The sequence below is a fragment of the Hydra vulgaris genome, chromosome 15, assembly GCF_038396675.1.
Source record: "Hydra vulgaris chromosome 15, alternate assembly HydraT2T_AEP".
Lineage (NCBI taxonomy): Eukaryota > Metazoa > Cnidaria > Hydrozoa > Anthoathecata > Hydridae > Hydra > Hydra vulgaris.
The window spans coordinates 16,588,750-16,608,173 of record NC_088934.1 but is presented as its reverse complement, the minus strand read 5'-3'; the positions used below and the strand labels follow the sequence as shown (position 1 = coordinate 16,608,173).

The following is a 19,424-nucleotide window of genomic DNA, read 5'->3' as shown; positions in this document are numbered from 1 at the left end:
GGGAAAAGATATTTTATTGTGACATTAAGTCAAAGCGAGGAGTTTCTATTAATGATTTGATATTAGAATCTGAGAAATTAGAAAAGCGACTTATTGACTGGAAAGAAAAGTTAACGAAGTTTCGTGGTTTAAATCCTATCATAAACTATTTTTCAGTTAAACAATGTCTTTTTATGCAAAAACAATTATTTATGCTGACCAAGGATCTTAAATATGTTGATATGCTCTCTTCTCAGTTTTTTACTATTCTTAATTTTTTTGCTCATGGTATCACTTTAAGTAATGTTAAAAATGCTTTTCAACTGTCTCAAAATTCAACTATTGATGAATCCCAACAATGGAAAAAAGCTGATACTCAGTCAAATTTTGATAAACACACACCCAATGAAATTCTAGAATTTGTCAACACACTTCAGAAAGAATTTGATTTTAGTGAGAATGTTGCATGGGCATCTATTATAAAAACTTTTCCATTTCGTGAAGGTAAGGCTGTACTTTGGTGTAAAAATCAGGATTCAGAAAGTAAAGAAATTAATGAGTTGGAACAGGAAGCAAGAGTTCAGTTTCAGCGTTTAGAGTCAAAAAATAGGTAGCTTAATTTTTTTTTTTTAATTTAAAGTTTGTATATTATTAAATATCATAATAACTTATAGTATAAATGTTATAATATATTATTACATAAACAATACTTTCTTGATTTATTACCTTATTTATTATTAGTAGCTAATAGTAACAAATGTTTTAGTAGAGTTTTCCACTTTAAAAGAAAAAAAAACTAAAAAATGAAATTTGTAATTTTAGCTCAAATGCAAAAGATAAAGATGAAAAAAAACAATATTTGACAATTAAAGAACTTGGCAGATTTTTAAATCAATATAAATGTTTTTTTATGATTTTATTTTTGTATTTTAATATTTTTAGATTAGCAACAATTAAAACATTTAAGATTAGAAAATCCTAATATTTAAATGTTATTAGTTGTATATTAGATTTACCAGATTACATTATTATTTGTTAAATATTTTATATTTATTTTATCTATTACATTACAGATTTGTTTTATATTTTATAATGTATATTTTATGTTTTTTTTTATTTATTGTTGTTTCTAAAAATTAAAGTTTTAATAAATAGTATTGTTTGATATGTTTTAGTTATTTAAGCGTTTTGAGTTGTATTTTTCTGATTCTTTTAATCTTGAATATTTCGTATAGTTTTATTGAGCAAATGTTTAATCTACAATTCTATGTCATTATTATTTATTATTATTATTAATAAATTTAATGATAAATTTATTAATAATAACTTTTTTTTTATAGGAGTAAGTTTTAATAAAAACAAATAATCAAAATTTGGATTTTTAATGTGTTTGCATGTTAAAAATCCAACAACAAAGTAATATAATTGTATTTTGACTTTTAAAAGTACAGTTTTTGGTTGTTGTTTTTTTTCTTTTCTGGAATTTCTTTAAGAGTTTTGATCTAATAAAAAACAGTTACTAATAATCTTGGAAGTAATTTAAGTATTCCAGGTCTTATTAAGAAGATCTGAGTGATTTTTTATTTTATATTAGTCAGAATGAATTAACTGATTTGGCAAGTGATTTTTGGCCTTAAGAAAAAAGCTTTATAAATACTAGCATCAAGGCTAAATGAGAAAGAGTTTAATTATTTATTGTTACGCCATATGTATGATTTAGAGATTACAAATGATTCTTAACTCCATTTGATTCTTAACTATATATTATTAAGAAATTCTATTTAAAATATATAAAGATTTTTTTTTGAATAGTTTATTGAATATTTATTTTAAATGTTTTTCTAGTATTTTATTTCATAATGATAATGTTAATTGTTTTTTTTAGACATTACGAATTTTCAGTTTTCAAAGAGGACTATTCCTTCATATTTAAAAAAAAGCAAACATAGCTTAATAGTGTTGCCTTATGGTAAGATAATTTCAATTCTTATGGTAAATTAATTTTTTTGATTATTTTAGAAGATCGATGTTGATACAAGTTGCTTTTTTTTTAACTCTGTATTTTTTTTTAAAAAGATGATATTTTGTATGCAATTCTTGAGATTTATCTTTATCAAGAAGGAGTCCTACCCACCTCAGAAGAACTTTTACTTTGCGATGATTCTGTTTCAATTGAAGAGGTAACACAAAAGCTAAATTTTGAAAAAATAAATTTTTTTTATTATTATATATAATAGTAAAATCAATAAAGTATGATTAAATAAATAAGAAAAAAACAACATATATATTATATATATATATATATATATATATATATATATATATATATATATATATATATATATATATATATATATATATATATATATATATATATAGAGAGAGAGAGAGAGAGAGAGAGAGAGAGAGAGCAAGAGAGAGAGAGGGAAATAAATAAAAACTATTATCATACCTATATTACTACATTATTGTTAAAAACACTATAATTACTAATTTTACTTATTTTGTTTATTAAATTGTTTTATTTAATGTTGTTTAATTACTTTTTAGATTGAACTGTTAATAATGCGAGCTGTAGAAAATAAAAATGGCTTGTATTGTTTAGTAATAAATGAAAACCTAAAATATGAAACATGTGAAAAAGTTTTTTCTTTTTTGCAAAAAACATTTCATATAGGTCTGAAAAATTACTATTCTCTGTTATCTATTTTTTCTTATATTGTTTCTCATATTATTTCTTTACTTTTGTATTATTTGATTAATTTTCAGGTGATATGAGTCCACTTTTAGTATTTTGTAGCAGCAAAAACCATCATAATTCATATCTTGTTACAGCTCTTGACAATTTTAAAGTAAAAATGTCAAGTTTTCTTAGTAGATATCAAATTTGTGAAAAACTTACACAATGTCTTCGAAAAAAACTTTCAGATCAAAAGGCTGGAATTATTTTCAATGAATTAATGTAAGTTTTAATATTAGAACTTAATAAAAATTTCATATTAAAAAGATATTTGCTTGTCAATTTATGCTGTTTTAGATACAAATCAATTGTAGTGAAATCAATGAGAAGTGGAATGGGGAAATCATTATTTGTAGAAAAATGTGGCTCACGACTTTCTTCTCATTTGGATGCTAATTATCAAACAAATGATAGTAATAGGAAAAACAAGAACAGCCTTGTTATTGTACCTGTGCATGAGACAGTGGTTAATATTAATGCAATAGTTGAAAGATTACTTCAATTTGAAGAAAAACCTAATGCTATTTTTCCTAGAATATATCATTTTGATATTGCACCAATGGTAAAATTTTACTTTAGTGTTAAAAAACTTAAACAAATGTTTTTACATAATATGCAAAAGATATAAAAATTTTTAAACGAATATAAATATATATGTATATAAATATAATGTATATATATGCATGTTTTTTGTTTATATGTGTTTTTGGTTATAACTATGTGTGGAGTTATGTATTGATTAGTATTTATAATTGCATTTTTTGTTGCGCAAAATTACATCTTTTTTTCTCACACATTGGATTTAGACTGAGCAATCAGATAAATCCAGATAAAGCATAGTTAATATTGTATCCATATTATTAATTGTTGTTCTTTTCTATCTACAGGTAATGTTTTTAGTTACTTTATTTTGTTACCTAAATATTGTTGTTCCAAGATATCTTGTGATAATTTTATGCCTCATTCTCACAGAGGCAGAAAAACTGGTACTGAGCAAAGTTATAAATTTACTGAATATTCTGGTTTGTTCTTTGTGTTAATAATATCATTTATATCATTACGTAGTATTACGCATAAATGATATTTTATAGTTGGCAGTGATCTTTCCTATAACCGCTTATTAGTATAATTTTTAACAGTTTAGTTGTTATTTTAAATTTTTTTGCTCATAGTTATAATTGTTGCATCTTCTTTTTAATTTTTTGAGCTATTTTAGTTAAATATCTTTGTCTGATCTTTTAACTTTATATTTTCTGCATATATAATACTATTTTTGTTTGTATAAGACTACTTTCTGGTTTGACTTATTTCTATTATTATGAATGACAGTTTTATTTTTGTATGTATAGAGAAATAAAACTGTCATTTAGTGCACTGGTATGAAGTGAGTGTTAAGAAATGTGTCAATAGGGAACATTAATTGTAAATAAGTCTTAATTTTATTTTTATTTGGTTGGTATAACATCCAAGACAATCATCAACATTGACTTCAAAATTAGATCGATTTGTCAAAAAGGCAATGCTCTGTGATTGGTAGGATCAAAAAGGTGTGTTGTTAGTAAGCGACCAGGGCTAAAACTAGACCGGAACCAGTGCAATGACCGGGGCCAGGTTTAATAAAATATAGCCAGGGCCAGGTTTGTGATAAATATTTATACATCCGAAAGTATACTTTATTTATTCAAAATTCCTGTTATATTTTGTATATATATGCAAGTATAAGCATCATTACGATCATCACAATCATTATGACCATCATCATCATCATGATCATTATCATCATCAACATCATCATCATCAGGCTTTAGCCTTCCTCTTTTATTTCTCTAATATAAACAATCTAGAGCATTTTTTTTTCCTTAACTAAAGCTAATTCATACAATATGTAAGGCATTCTCTTTAAGTTGTATTACTTCTACCACTAACATTTTGTCCCGAAGCTGCTTTCTTTCTACATGCTGATACCTAAATCACATTAATCTTTTCTATCAAATGTTGTTCGATAGAAAGTTCTTTTCTAATCTGTACAAGATTATGCCTCCTTTTCTTGTCTTGTAGAGTCACACCACACATCCATCTGATCATCTTCTCTTTCAGCAAATACTACACCATATAAATACTACAGTTTATATAAATAATTTAGGATATTGTATGACAGTATCTAAATAAATAACATATATGTTTATATCCATATTATTTATGGATAAATGCACATCTTGGAAGCTTTAGTTCCTTCTGAAATAAAAGTTTGGAAGCTTTTATTCCTGCTCTTCAATTATAAGTCGAGTCTCATTTTAACATTTTTTACCATTTTGTGCAGTTGCTTTATTAAACCATAATTATTTTTTAGTCTTTTTTACAAGAACATGTCTTTTTAGAACTAATGTCCTTTTTTTATTACAAAAAACCAATGTATAAAGGTCCTGTCTAATGTTATGCTCTGTTATTCTCAGTTTATTAAATCTTGTTTCTTATCTCAGATGTTAGGTTCTAGAGACTATTGGAAAATCTTCAACAGTATCATTAAGTAAAGTATGTATAACATTTAATCTCTAATTCATGGGTCTGATCTTTTTATTTCTCTAGAGTTATTTGGAAAGAACTTTTCCTTTAACTTGATTTTTGAATCTAATGGCCATATTTTTTCATGTTATACCAGTTAAACAGATTAACCCATTCTTAAACATCCTCTCTGGCTTCCAATGCTAAAGTTAGTTCTCAATTGAACACTTCTACAGTTTATGCTTCAGACAAGATTAACATCATAGTCTTTAAAAAGTGTTCTACAGAACACTCCTCAATTTTTGCTAAACTATTAAAAAATGCTAAATAAGTGGTTCAAAATTTTTAAAACTTTAGTAAATACTTTGACATTTCAATTACCCTATAATTAGTCTTCACTCTGTTATTAGTTTCTTAAGCTATATAGTTATATAAAGTTTTTGAGATTTAAATTATTTCTTTCTAAATTCAGTATTAAAGTCGTTCTTGAAGGCCTATGCTCTTCTTCATTTCCAATGACTTTAAGGGTACCACAAGGTTCTATCTTTGCTCTTGTATTGTTTCTTATCTACAATAACTATCTTCATAAAAATTTTACATCTAAAGTAACTCTATTTGCTGACGACTCAAATTTGTTCTCTTGTCTTGACAAAGAGTCTTCACTTTTTGATTGCTTAGGACAAGCAGCCAATTTTAAATCTGATTTCACTTCTGTAACCACTTAAGGCTTGCAGTGACTTGTGGATTTTTAGTTTGGTATTAAAATCCACAATTTTTGGTAGATAACAAAACTTATTTACTGCAAAAAAAAATTTGCAATATTGTTGGCATTCCTATCTTGGCGTAAAACAACCCTCTTACTTTCAGACAAAATCTAAAAACAAATTGTAAATATAATTAGACCTGCTTTGTCTTCCAAGCGTGAGCCACTCTCCCATTGTCATAAAGTTGCATTTCTGTCTTTTTTCTACAAATACTATCATGATCAATGCTTATGAGCTATCATCTCTATTACAATAAGCCAAAACTCATTCCTGCTTGGCTTTTTATTCAACAAGTTGCATTATTTTACTGTATCTGTTCCTTCATGTTATAAAACTTTTAATAATCTAGTTTTTTTCTTGCACATCACAAAAACTTATAACTCCTACCCATCTTCATGTTTTCAGTTTTTATTCAGCCTACAACTATTTAAGTATTTAGTTAATCGTTGTCTAGGTTTTTAACCCTATCCTCTATTTTAAACTTATAGCTTAATAGTAGTTGCTTGCAACCTTGTTGGAAGTAAATTATAATTTAAAAATAGATAAATGTATACCAGTATTTAATAAGTAGTAAATATAACCATAAAATTATAGTATTTAAAGTATTATAAATATTTTTCCTGCTAAATCTTATAATTTTTCTGAGGCCAGGGCCAGGTTTGCAAAAAGTCTCATTTTTAGCCAGGGTCCCAGTCAATTACTATGTGGTGTATCATGAACTTCTAAAACCTAGTGAAACTGTTAATACTAATTGTTACAGACAACAAATAAATAATATATACCATGCATTGGTCCAAAATGACCAGAAATTCTGGTCATTTTTTGATTAATGCATGGTATAAATTATTCATTTGTTGTCTATAACTTCTGGCATTTTCTGAATGGGCCAGAAGACACAGCAAAGTATTTTGATACACAACAATTTACCTGCTAGCCCACCCACCATATTTACCAGACTTGGCCCCTTCTGACTACCATTTGTTTTTTTCAATGGGACAGGCATTGACTGAACAGCTTTTTGACTCCTACGAAGAAGTCAAAAATTGTGTGTTTGATTGATTTGCTTCAAGACAAACATTCCTCTTGGCCTAATATCCACAAATTGCTAGAATGGTGGATAAAATGTGTAAAAAGCAATGATCAATACTTTAAATAATTTTTTTAATTTTCTCATTTAAAACTATATATATATATATATATATATAATATATATATATATATATATATATATATATATATATATATATATATATATATATATATATATATATATATATATATATGTATATAAATATATATATATATATATATATATATATATATATGTATATATATATGTATATATATATATATATATGCATATATATGTATATATATATATATATATATATATATATATATATATATATATATATATATATATATATAAGCTTATATTTTAAATAAAGTTTTTGTATTTTATTTAAAATGCCTAAACTTTCTTTACCTATTTGCATTTTTGTCTATATAATTCTATGATATAGTTTTTATCATTAAATAAACAGAGTAGATAAATTTATTGTGTTTTAAAATGTTGTTGGTGATAAAAACAACTTTTAACCAGAAGTTAGTGTAAAAAGTTCATAGCTCATGCAAAATGCTACTTTATGTTTTTTGGGTCTCATTTATTTAATTCCTACCAAGATATGTATGTATATACAGCTATGCCTAAATGTATGGAACATCTAATAATTTAATTTTATACATATAAATGTATATACATGTATATACATATAAATATAATAATGTATATTCAATAATATTCAAATATATATGATAATTTTATATGTATATTCATTAGGGTGGGGCAAAAGGTAACAAATTTTCCAATTACGGTCTGAGACAAATGAAAATCAGTGCTTTATATGAAAGTAATTATTACACAAAAAACTGATTTATAATATACATCATCGTTTTCTAGCAACTTAGTCTGCAAATTATCGCACTTTCGAGCTTTTCTTGCATATAGGTTTTTGCCTCTAATTCCACATCTTCGTAAGAAAATAAAGCAAGTAGCCAACATGGCATGCATTACAAATATCAAGCATACAAATGTTAAGTATAAGTGTCTTACTTATGGCAGGAAATTAGCTTTAATTTCTAAACTAGGCAAGTCTATTCTCGATTTCTTCATTTGAATGATAACACCATGGCGTGAATTGTGTCCGTAAACTTTACCGCAGATGGCTAATATATCTTTGATATTTCTCTCAACATCTTGCAAATGGCATGGAAAATTAGGTAGAATAACTTTTGAATGACTAACAATTGTTTGACATTGTTCGCAAACATACAACCTCAACAAACGGTTGGCTTTAGTTAGCCATCTGGCATGACTGACTGCACCAGGTTGAGCAGTTTGCAAGTAGTCAATTTAATTGTTACTGGCATTGTAACCACGTTGAATTAACAGACATATTCTAAGCAGGTACACCTTATCTGTGCTCAGGTCACGCATTACGGTCTCATCAACCTCAGGAACGCAACCTGATAGAGGAGAGAAATCAATTATAGATTTATGTTGAGGATCAAATTCCATCACGCCTGCTAATTTCCTTTGGAAGTTCTTGGACCAGTAGATTTCCCATCAATAACTTCTATCAGTTTTCTCAAAGGCAATTCATTTGTATGCAGCATACAAACTAACCATTGAAGTGGTCTTTGTAGATATTATTCAATTTTTCGGATTATGCCATTACTTTTTCCAACATTAAAATTGGTTCCATTGCAAACGAGTGCTCTTAAAATTTTTTCTCATTTAATACTTCTAAAAACCGATAAAATTTCTTTTGAGATGTCAACAACTGTCTTCTTCCGATATGCAGATCTTTGACAGCGTAGTTTGCTGGGATGTATAGCATTTTTAGGGAAAAGAAATCCGAGGTCTTTCAAGGCAGAATTCACAATTAAACAGGCATCTTGATTGCTACTTTTAGAGCGATCAATAGCTTTACACAGTTCTGGATAATGATTTCTGTATTGTGCACATCTGCTGCCATCACTATCACTGGTCTCCTCGTCTGTTATATCTGAATCATCTATGGAGCTACCACCAGTGTCTTGACTTTCTGAACTCTTTTCCATATCAACATTATCAAAACCTTGAAAAGTAGAACTGCATTCAACGGTCTTCAATTTCGTTTTCTCTAGGAACATTGCCGCTTTCCTTTTTCTTTCTTCTGACTTCTGCAGTTAACCTGTCACCACTGGATCGATATTTCCAATCACCATTTTTCTGGTAGTGTTTTGGTCAACCCAGAAATTCCACTCAATAAGAGGAATCTTTCTGTCGACTGGACATTTACAATCTGCTCTATTTGCAATTCCAGTACTAACGCACTCACATGGACAAATGTCAAACAAATGTCAAACTTTTGATATGTCTCAGAAGTTCGCTTTGCATCAGGATATTTTCGTAGATCATTCCCTTTGTCAATTAGCCGTTTCACCTTTTTCATTACGCTATCGAACGCAATCGTAGGTATGCTAGCTGTATTATAGATCTCAATCAAGTCTGTCGCGACAGTTCTCACAATGTCATTAACAGATTGGCACTGCTGTTTCTGGTGAAAATAATATGCACAGAAAACATCTTCACATGTCAGTAGCATATTTTTTTCAGTTCCTTCAGAAAACCGAACACTGAGTGTCGACTTGTACTTCTTGTGCTACAGCTAGCCATATCTAACTTGCTACTGCCAAGTTGCAACACAAATTAGATCCAAATTTTTAACATCTACAAAACAAATGATATCTAAACTAACATTAATTATTACTACCTACAGGTTTCAATACATACAAGTCATTAATTAGCCATTCAGAATCACAAATAATACAAAACATAATATTGTACTATGGTAAATATTTTACAATATTTCGTTCAAAGTTGTGATCCCTAGACATGGTACTAAAAATTAAAAACAGCAATTTTCTTTAATCAGTTGATGGGGGAGCATCAATTTACTATTGTCTGCATGAGGCAACCAAAATTTGCCCCACCCTAATATTCATATATAAGTTGTACATATATATGTGTATATATGTATATACATGTAAATTTAATAATGTATAAGTGCATACATATGCATATACATATATATGTATATATTTGTATCAGTCTTCTCCGTTTTAGATTTAATACCAGTGCACGAGAAAGCACTGGCAGGATGTCATTTTTACTGGTTAGCCTACGCGATTTAAAAAGTCCTTTTTTTTCTGCTATTTAAATTAAAACAAAAATTGCAAAAAGAATGCTTTGAATAAATACTAGATAAAATAATTTAAAAAGATAAAGGCAACAAAAACTGGTTAAAAAAAAAAGTGAACAAAAGGTTTTGTTGCAATTTAAAACACGATACTTTTATTTTTTAGCAAGCGCTTTTTTATGCGCTTGCCAAAGTTTTTGCATACAACTGGGCAAGCGTGAAAAGACTTGAGCGAGAAAGTGCTGGCTAAATGGAGAAGACTGATGTATATATACACTTTGTATGTGTATATATTAGGGTGGGTCTTAAATATAAATAAGCCGGAATTTCCAAGATGTAAACCTTTCAAAAGTTTCATTTTGGTATCAATATGCTCTAGTAAAAATTTCAGAATTTTAGGATTTAGTTGACCTGCTCGAATCCCAAAATTTTGAATGGAATCTATGAAAGATTATTATAACTTTATTATATATGAAATGTCATATAATTTGTTTTAAAATATATTATAATGTAATTATTAAATATAACTATTTTTCTAATTACTTTTTAATATTAATTATAATAATAATACCATGGTTTTATATATTTTCACAAACTTTTAAATTAGAAGTTTTCAATTTTTAATTTTATTGTTTAACTAAAATTAGTTACATTTTTTACTACACCGATTATAAAGTAATTATGTTTAAAGTTAATAAAAACTAGATAAATTTTTGTTATATATATTTTTGTGTCTGTGTGTGAGTTAATTTTAATTATATATTTTTCAAAGGTTTTAAAGTTTCAAGAAATATTTTAAACATTACGTGGAAAGTTTTTTGTTTTTATATTTTATTTATTTGTGTCATGTCATGGTCACAGTGCTCCCCTGCGACCCTCAGGGTAACTTTTGGTTAATCCAATTTTTTATTTGTTAGCTTTTATTATTAGGTTTGTTCTGAATTATTTTTAAAATCAAAACTAACTGCTAAGCATGAAAACTCTTATAAAATTATGTAATTACCAAATTATAAAATAATTATTAAAAAATTATAATATTACCAAAAAAATATTTTTTTAACTATTTTTATCAATTCTATTTAGTTTTTCTTAATAATTTAGTTATTGTTTATATATAATAATAATGATGTAACAATAGAATGTGAAATTATTATGTTTTTGCGCCAATTGTCAGTTGTTTTTGTTATCAAAAAGTAACTTTTTTTCTGATATGATTTTTCTCAGAAAAAACTGTTTATAAATAGTAAGTTTTGGTGTTTTTATTATATTTACAATAAAATTAGTTAGTAACTGTTTGAAGGCAAGGACAATAAGACAGAAAACGCACTTTGGCTAATTTAACAGTTTAATAATATACACAATTTAACCTTCCATTTAAAGAAAAATTTGGCATATTTTTTTTATAAAATAAGAAAATTGTCAACTAAAGCAAGTATAAGGAAAAAGGCAACAAAATTGAAACTTAGATTGAAAAATTAATTGATTTTTTATGAATGCGCTGAGCTTAATCAAAATCCAAGGTTTCCTAATTTTTAATTTTGATAGATTGTAATGATTCAGTTAGTAAACTGGGTACAATGAAGCTTAGTGTCAAACAGCACCCTTTTACATTGATTTCTTGCAATAATAAAAAGACAATTGTTTTAAAAAGAAAAAGTGTGAAAAAGATTACAATTAGAAACATTTATTTTTAACTCAGACCGTAGCACAGTGGGCCAGTAGGTGGACAAAATGGGAAAAATTTTAGTTGTCTAATCTTGAAAACCTATTTAATTTTAGTATCTACATATATTAGGAGAAATCTATTGATAATTTATTTATATTAAATCCCTTAGTTACCAGGACTCTAAGCATTTGAATATTGAGATAAAATAAATAAAAAAAAAAATTATAAATAAGTAATTAACGGTGACATCAACGTTGTGTTATATTTCAATTACATCTACGTTTTTAAAACAAAAAATTAGTACATGTTATTCTAGAGTATTTAGAGATAAGAAAAACCAATGTGTGAAATAAATTTGTCATAGCATGTTATCTCAGTTATACTTTGAAAATCACAGATTAAAAAAAAAAATTTCTTAAGAAACTTATTTTTTGCCGCACAATAACTAATAATTACCACAATTTGCCATGTGTTGTCTTATATTTATTTGAGCTATATGATGCTTCAATCGAGTTTTAATTGATTGCTTGTCCCCTTAAATCCCCGTTCAGATTTTATGTATGTTTTAACTTGGTTGCTATGGTACTAAATTTTGCATAGCAACAACTCATTTTTACATTAACGTTGTTTTAACAGTATTTTACTTGCGCTAAATACACAATATTAGGGGTATGTATTAAAATGAGATTCAGAATTCTTATGAGGTTAACTTTTTTTGGTTACTATGGATACCTTACTTGGCATAACATAGCAACAACATATTTTCGGTAGTTGTTAGTAATTTAATTAGTAATTTAATTACTAACACTGACAGTAATTTAATTACTTTTAATTTTAATTACTAACACTTGTAGTAACTTAATTACTAACAAGTATTAGTAGTCCAGGCGGCATATATATTATAACATTTTACTTTTAAATACAAAATACTTGTTACAATAATTATTTAGATATGGTTTTGTTAAACTTAGACATTCATAATTTTCTCCAAAAAAACAATCTTAGTATTTCAAAACAAAATATTACTGAAGATATATTAAAATTTATTCAGCCAAAATTTGCTGATTTTAAAGACGTTGATTTTAGACATGCTGTTCAACAATTTGTTTACTTGTATAAAAAAAAGTGGAAATCTGCAAACTATACTGTGAAAAATTTTGAAAAGAAGTTTGTGAACTGGCTTAATGAATATTTAATTGTCAGAAAAAAACACAATGAACCAACTGCAAGTAGACGTGGTCGAAAACCAATTGCATTTGATAATAGTTCTAATAAAACTAAAAAACGGCGTGTATCTTGTTTAATTGAATCTCATTCATCCAATGAATTATTTTTTGCTGCTAATAAAAAATTTAGAGATGAATCTGTTGTTATTGCTGCCAAGAATGTTTTAAATATATCAAATACAGATAAAGCAACTAAATATTCAGCAGACGAAGCACTGGCTTTAATAATTGATGCAAGTCTGACAAAAGCTTCCTATCAATAGATTAGAAGCAGAGCCTTGGAGAAAGAATATAACATCTACCCCGCTTACAATGATGTCAGAGATGCAAAATTGAAATGCTATCCTGCAAACATAACAGTGGAGGACTATTCAGCTTCAGTTCCTTTAAAAGATTTAATGACTCATTCTTTGCAAAGAATCTGTGCAGTTCAGGAACCTGTGCTAAGGCACTTGATATTGAACGACAAAGCAATAAAAAAAATGACACTAATGTGTCAGGCTGGTTTTGATGGTGCTACTGGCCAAAGCATTTATAAACAAGTTTTATCAGAACCCGACATTAACAGAGATTTAAAGCGTGAAGAATCATTATTTATTACTTGTCTTGTCCCATTGGATTTGACTGGATTTAACAACAGCAACAAAAAGGTGCCTATTTGGAGAAATCAAAAGTCGTCCTCCACAGCCTATTGTAGACCCATAAGATTTGCATACAAAATGGAATCCAAGGAATCTGTGATTGAAGAAGATCAGTACATTAAAAGTGAGATAGAAAGCTTGGGTATGATTTTATTAGAGGTTTGCGGATCTTCTATTGAAGTGAATTGTATTATTGAACTTACAATGATTGATGGGAAGGTTCAAACAATATTATCTGAAAAAAATAACTCATACCAATGCTGTTCAGTGTGTGGTGTCTCTCCAAAAAATATGAATAGTCTTGATATCCTTAATATAGATTATACTAACAGAGAGTTCAAATATGGTCTTTCCAGTCTTCATGCATGGATTCGATTTTTTGACATGTTATTGCACATTGCATATAAAAAAGAAACAAGAAAGTGGCAAGCAAGATCTAAAGAACACAAAAAAAAGGCATCTGTAGCTAAACAAAAGATTCAGACTGATTTTATGAACAAAATGGGACTTGTTGTTGATTTCCCTAAAAGTGGTGGTTCTGAAACAAGTAATGATGGCAATACCTCAAGGCGTGCTTTTGCAGCATATGAACAAACAGCTGAAATTCTGGGTATTGACCAAAACCTTATATTCAGATTTTACATTATCTTGGTAACGCTCTCTTCAGGATATGAAATAGACTGCTTAAAGTTCAAGGATTATTGTTTTGACACTTTTAGACTATATGTGTCCCTTTATCCATGGTATTACATGGCTCAATCAGTTCACAAAGTATTGATACATGGACATGACATAATTAAAAGCCTTACATTACCCATCGGACTTATGTCAGAGGAAGCTCAAGAGGCTAGAAATAAAGACTTTAAATCTTATCGCGAAAATTTCAGCCGAAAAACATCCAGAAAAGCAACAAATACTGATCTTATCAATAGACTCCTAGTTTCCGGTGATCCTGTTATTTCATCATTGCGTAAATCAACATCACACCAAACAAATCATAAAGCATTTCCTTCAGATGTTTTACAATTACTTAACCAATCTTCAAACGATATTATTGTTTTATATTTTTTTGATGTAATTTAAAATTGATAACGTTTTCTTGCACTATTTTTTGCTTTTATTATTCCTAAAACATTATTTACCTAAATACTCAATTTTTATTCAATATAGGTGGGTCAAAAATCCGATAAGATATTCAAATATCAATTTACCACTTTGTAACTAAGGAAAGTATCCGGTAACTAAGCAATATAAGTATCCATAAAAACTAAATTTAAAAAATTATCACTTTTGTAAGAAGTGTGATCTCATATTGGTACTCATGCCAAATTTAGTGAATATAGCACTTATAAAATATCTGCAGATAACAAAAGTAGGTTGTTGCTAAGCAAAATAAAGGTATCCATAGCAACGAAATAAAAAAATATTACCTTCATAAAAAGCGCAGACATCATATTAGTACTCATACTAATTTTAGTGAATATAGCTCTAATATTAAATTAGTTATGAATTTTGTCCAGTAAAAGTGCATTCTGGCCCACTGTGCGTAGAGAAAATTTTACTTCTAAACAATATTTTTTCCTACTTCGTACATTGTTTTTATATCACGACATATTATTGTTGTATCACCCTAAATAATTTTTTAACCACCTATTTGGCTTAAATTTATCTGGTCTTATTTTAGTATTTAGTTAATCTGATTACAATATTTTTTAGTGTATTGTTTATTCGCTGATTTTCATATTGTTACTGTTATCAAGGAACTTTTATGCTATATTATCTTACATTCATTACTCAGCTTTACTAGCCCAGGCGTCTTCCAGAGACAAACAACTTCTTTTGCAGTGACAGTAATTGTGATATGGAAAATAGTCATGCTCGATGACCGTAACACTAACCCTTACGGGCTAGGCCCAATATTATTTAAAAACTTTGGCATATAAAATTTGTCGAATGGTCACACACAAGCAGTGATTTATGCACAAGAAGGTTATATTTTGAATGAATGAAAAGAAATGATTATAAATTAGAAATATGAGATGCCCAGGTGAAAATAAAAAGACTTGATACAAGAGACGGAATAAAAGCTTTCGATTCTGCCTGAATCTAGTAGGTTATATAGAACGTGCAATTTTTTGAATTTGAAAGAATGATATTCTGCACAACAACAGAAAGATAGACAATGTAAAATAGTGAAGTTTGTTGTAGTAGTTTTTAGAGATGTTGTTAAAGCAAAAAAGAAAATTGAAGCTAAAAATGGAGATTGAAATTGACAGAAAGAGAAAAAAAAAACAAGGATTCATTTTTTCTAATAAGCAGGAATTTATTTTCAGCAATGAAGAAAGCATGGGATTTCACGCAGAAATTAAGTGAAAAGTGAAGCACCTGTTAAAAAATGACGCAGAAAAAATATTTCATGCCATAAAGTCATCTCAGGACTCAGAAAATTCAGTTCAACAGCTATGATATTCACTGATACAATTTTTTGATGCTAATCCTCCCAACAATATAAATGTATCTCGAGTTTCAAGAACTAGAACTGCATAGGAAATCTGTTGCCATGAGTGTTACAATAAGTTTTGTTCCTCCCCAAGTAGTAAACATCCATTGGGATGAAAAATTATTTGAAAATCTTTTAGGACACACAAAAGTAGATTGGGTTGCTATTATGATTTTTGTAATAAATTTTGAAAAACTACTGTGTGCAAAAGTTCAAAATAAAGCAGGTAATTTGCAAGCAAAGGCTGTAATTTGTTGTATAAAAGATTAGAATCTATTTAGACAAGTTATAGCATTGATGTTTAACAATACGATTGTCATACAGGACAACTTTTAACACATCAAAGGAACTTGCAATTTGATAGTGTAGTGCTTAAATCATAATGAATGCTTGGCCTGCTATCATCATATTCACAAATTAGTCCTAAAAACTGTGGTTACAATATGTTTAGGATTATTATGAGTACTAAAATTTTATTATTCAAACAATTTAAAGCAGCATGGGAAAAAAATATGCACAAAGCAGTTTTTACTCCCAGAAATAATATATATATATATATGTATATATATACATATATATATATATATATATATATATATATATATATATATATATATATATATATATATATATATATATATATATATATATATATATGTATATATATACATATATATATATATATATGTATATATATACATATATATATATATATATATACATACATACATACATACATACATACATACATACATACATACATACATACATACATACATAGATATATATATATATATATATATATATATATATATATATATATATATATATATATATATATATATATATATATATATATATATATATATATATATATATGTATATATATATATATATTTTATATATATACATGTATATATATATATATATTTTATATATATACATGTGTGCATATATATATAACACCCTATAAATAAAATTTCTGACAAATTTTGATTGCATTTATTATGTAATTTATTTCATGCACACAAAAAACCTTTATACTTATTTGAAAGAGAATTTTATAATCTATTTAAATTTAATTTAATTAAGTTAAAAATATTATTTAAATATTGAAAATAAAATGGTCAAAGTAAAGGACCTCGAAAAAATATGGAAATTTTTTTCCAAAAAAAATCGAGAAAAAGGTAAAGCGTTTGTTGCTAAGCAGTTTATGGAATGGGGTTTACCCAGATCAACTGCTTACGATAAAATCGTAAAATTGGAGAACGGATCTCTAAAAAGAAAAGTTGGAAGTGGTCGAATCGCTAAGGTAGCTACTAAAGAAAATATTCCAAAGATTGCTGCATTTTTTGAAAATAAGTCAGGGTGCTCCCAAAAGAAAGTAGCTCAAGTTTTTAACTGTAGTCAAACTCGAATTTCCCAAGTATTAAAAACAATGACTAACATTCAAACTTTCAAAAAAACAAGTCGTCCAGATCGTAGCCATCAGCAGAAGAAAGCTATGCATCCTAAATGTTGTAGATTGTATAAAAATGATAAAAACTTGAATTTTGTTATGGATGATGAAAGCTATTTTACCTTAAACAATAGTACATTAGCTGGTAATGATAGATTTTATGCCGCTGATCCTTCTCAATAATCTGACCAAGTAAGATACAATTTGCATAAAAAGTACGAGAACAAGCTCTTAGTTTCTTGTTACATCAGCCCCCGTGGAATAAGCCCTCTTTATATTTATCACAGTAAGCAAGTAATCAACCAGTACACTTATAAAGAGGTACTAGAAAAAACTTTACTTCCTCTAGTATCAGAATATTATATAAAAGACGAGTTTATCTTCTGGTCTGATCTAGCTCGATCACATTGCGCAAAGTCGGTCATCGACTTTTCAAAATTGAAAAAAATCAAAGTTGTACCCAAAGATATCAACCCAGCTAACGTTCCAGAAGGAAGACCAGTTGAAAACTTTTGGGGTGATTTAAAATGGCTAGTGTGTGAGAATAATTGGAGAGCTGAGAATTTGGAAGAGCTTGAAGCAAGAGTTAGATATTGTTATTCAAAGATGAATAAAGAAATTTTCCTTACTCAAATAAAACATCTTTCAAAAAAACTTTATAATATTGCTAAATATGATATTTGACCATATTAACAGTTGAAATAGTAAATAATAAAACTTATTAGTTCTTAAAATATTAATTTTTAAATTTTGTCCAAAATTTTATTTATGAGGTGTTATATATATGTATATATATACATATATATATATATATATATATATATATATATATATATATATATATATATATACATATATATATATATATATATATATATATATATATATATATATATATATATATATATATATATGTATAAATATATGTATACATATATATATATATATATATATATATATATATATATATATATATATATATATATATATATATATATATATATATATATATATATATATATATATATATATATATATATATATATGTATATATATATATATATATATATATATATATATATATATATATATATATATACATGTATATACATGTATATATGTATGTATATATTTATGTATGTTTATATTGATATTAATAGTTATATTATTCTATTATTATATTGATTTTTATTTTATTTTTGGATTAATAAAAAAGTAATGATTGTCTTTAAACTCTATATATAGTATAATATTAATTTTCATAAAAATAAAAAGTGTGATTTGCTTCATTGCAAATTTGCTATGTGTGCAACATTTTTAAAAAATTTGTTAAAAAATTAATAGCTATAATGGTATAACTTTTAGGTTAGAGATGGACTGGATTCATTTCTATTTAACTTAGTTATTCTGGGAACTTTAAAAACGAGTACAGGAAAACTGTGGAGGATGAATAACAATGATACATGTATCATTGAAATAACCATCAATCATTCTGATGAACATTCTCACACAGTAAGTATTTACTAATGTTAATTTTGATTGTATTTACTAACATTTGCTTTGTATTAAAAACATTATTTTTGACATTATGGAGGAGTTATTGTGATAATAGGTGTTAAAAAACAAAAAATATAATCAGTTTTGTAATAATGATCAAAATCATTATTGTTCAATTATAGTTGATATCAGAAAGTTTATAATTT

The 19,424-nt window shown here is 26.8% G+C and overlaps 1 protein-coding gene across 6 annotated transcripts in view; it reads left to right on the top strand.

The window, feature by feature from the left end:
- The window catches only part of LOC136091511 (E3 ubiquitin-protein ligase rnf213-alpha-like), a 171,381-nt gene continuing 151,957 nt past the window's right edge, over positions 1–19,424 (top strand). For 4 of the 6 annotated variants that reach the window (XM_065819150.1, XM_065819148.1, XM_065819147.1 and 1 more), the window contains exons 1-7: positions 1–589; positions 1,865–1,948; positions 2,056–2,159; positions 2,530–2,656; positions 2,749–2,941; positions 3,017–3,281; positions 19,087–19,233. In XM_065819150.1, the coding sequence (XP_065675222.1) occupies positions 2,545–2,656; positions 2,749–2,941; positions 3,017–3,281; positions 19,087–19,233 (717 nt within the window). In that variant the 5' untranslated portion in view covers positions 1–589; positions 1,865–1,948; positions 2,056–2,159; positions 2,530–2,544. The remainder of the gene's footprint in view (positions 590–1,864; positions 1,949–2,055; positions 2,160–2,529; positions 2,657–2,748; positions 2,942–3,016; positions 3,282–19,086; positions 19,234–19,424) is intronic. The other 2 variants (XM_065819151.1, XM_065819149.1) reach the window with 2 other exon arrangements.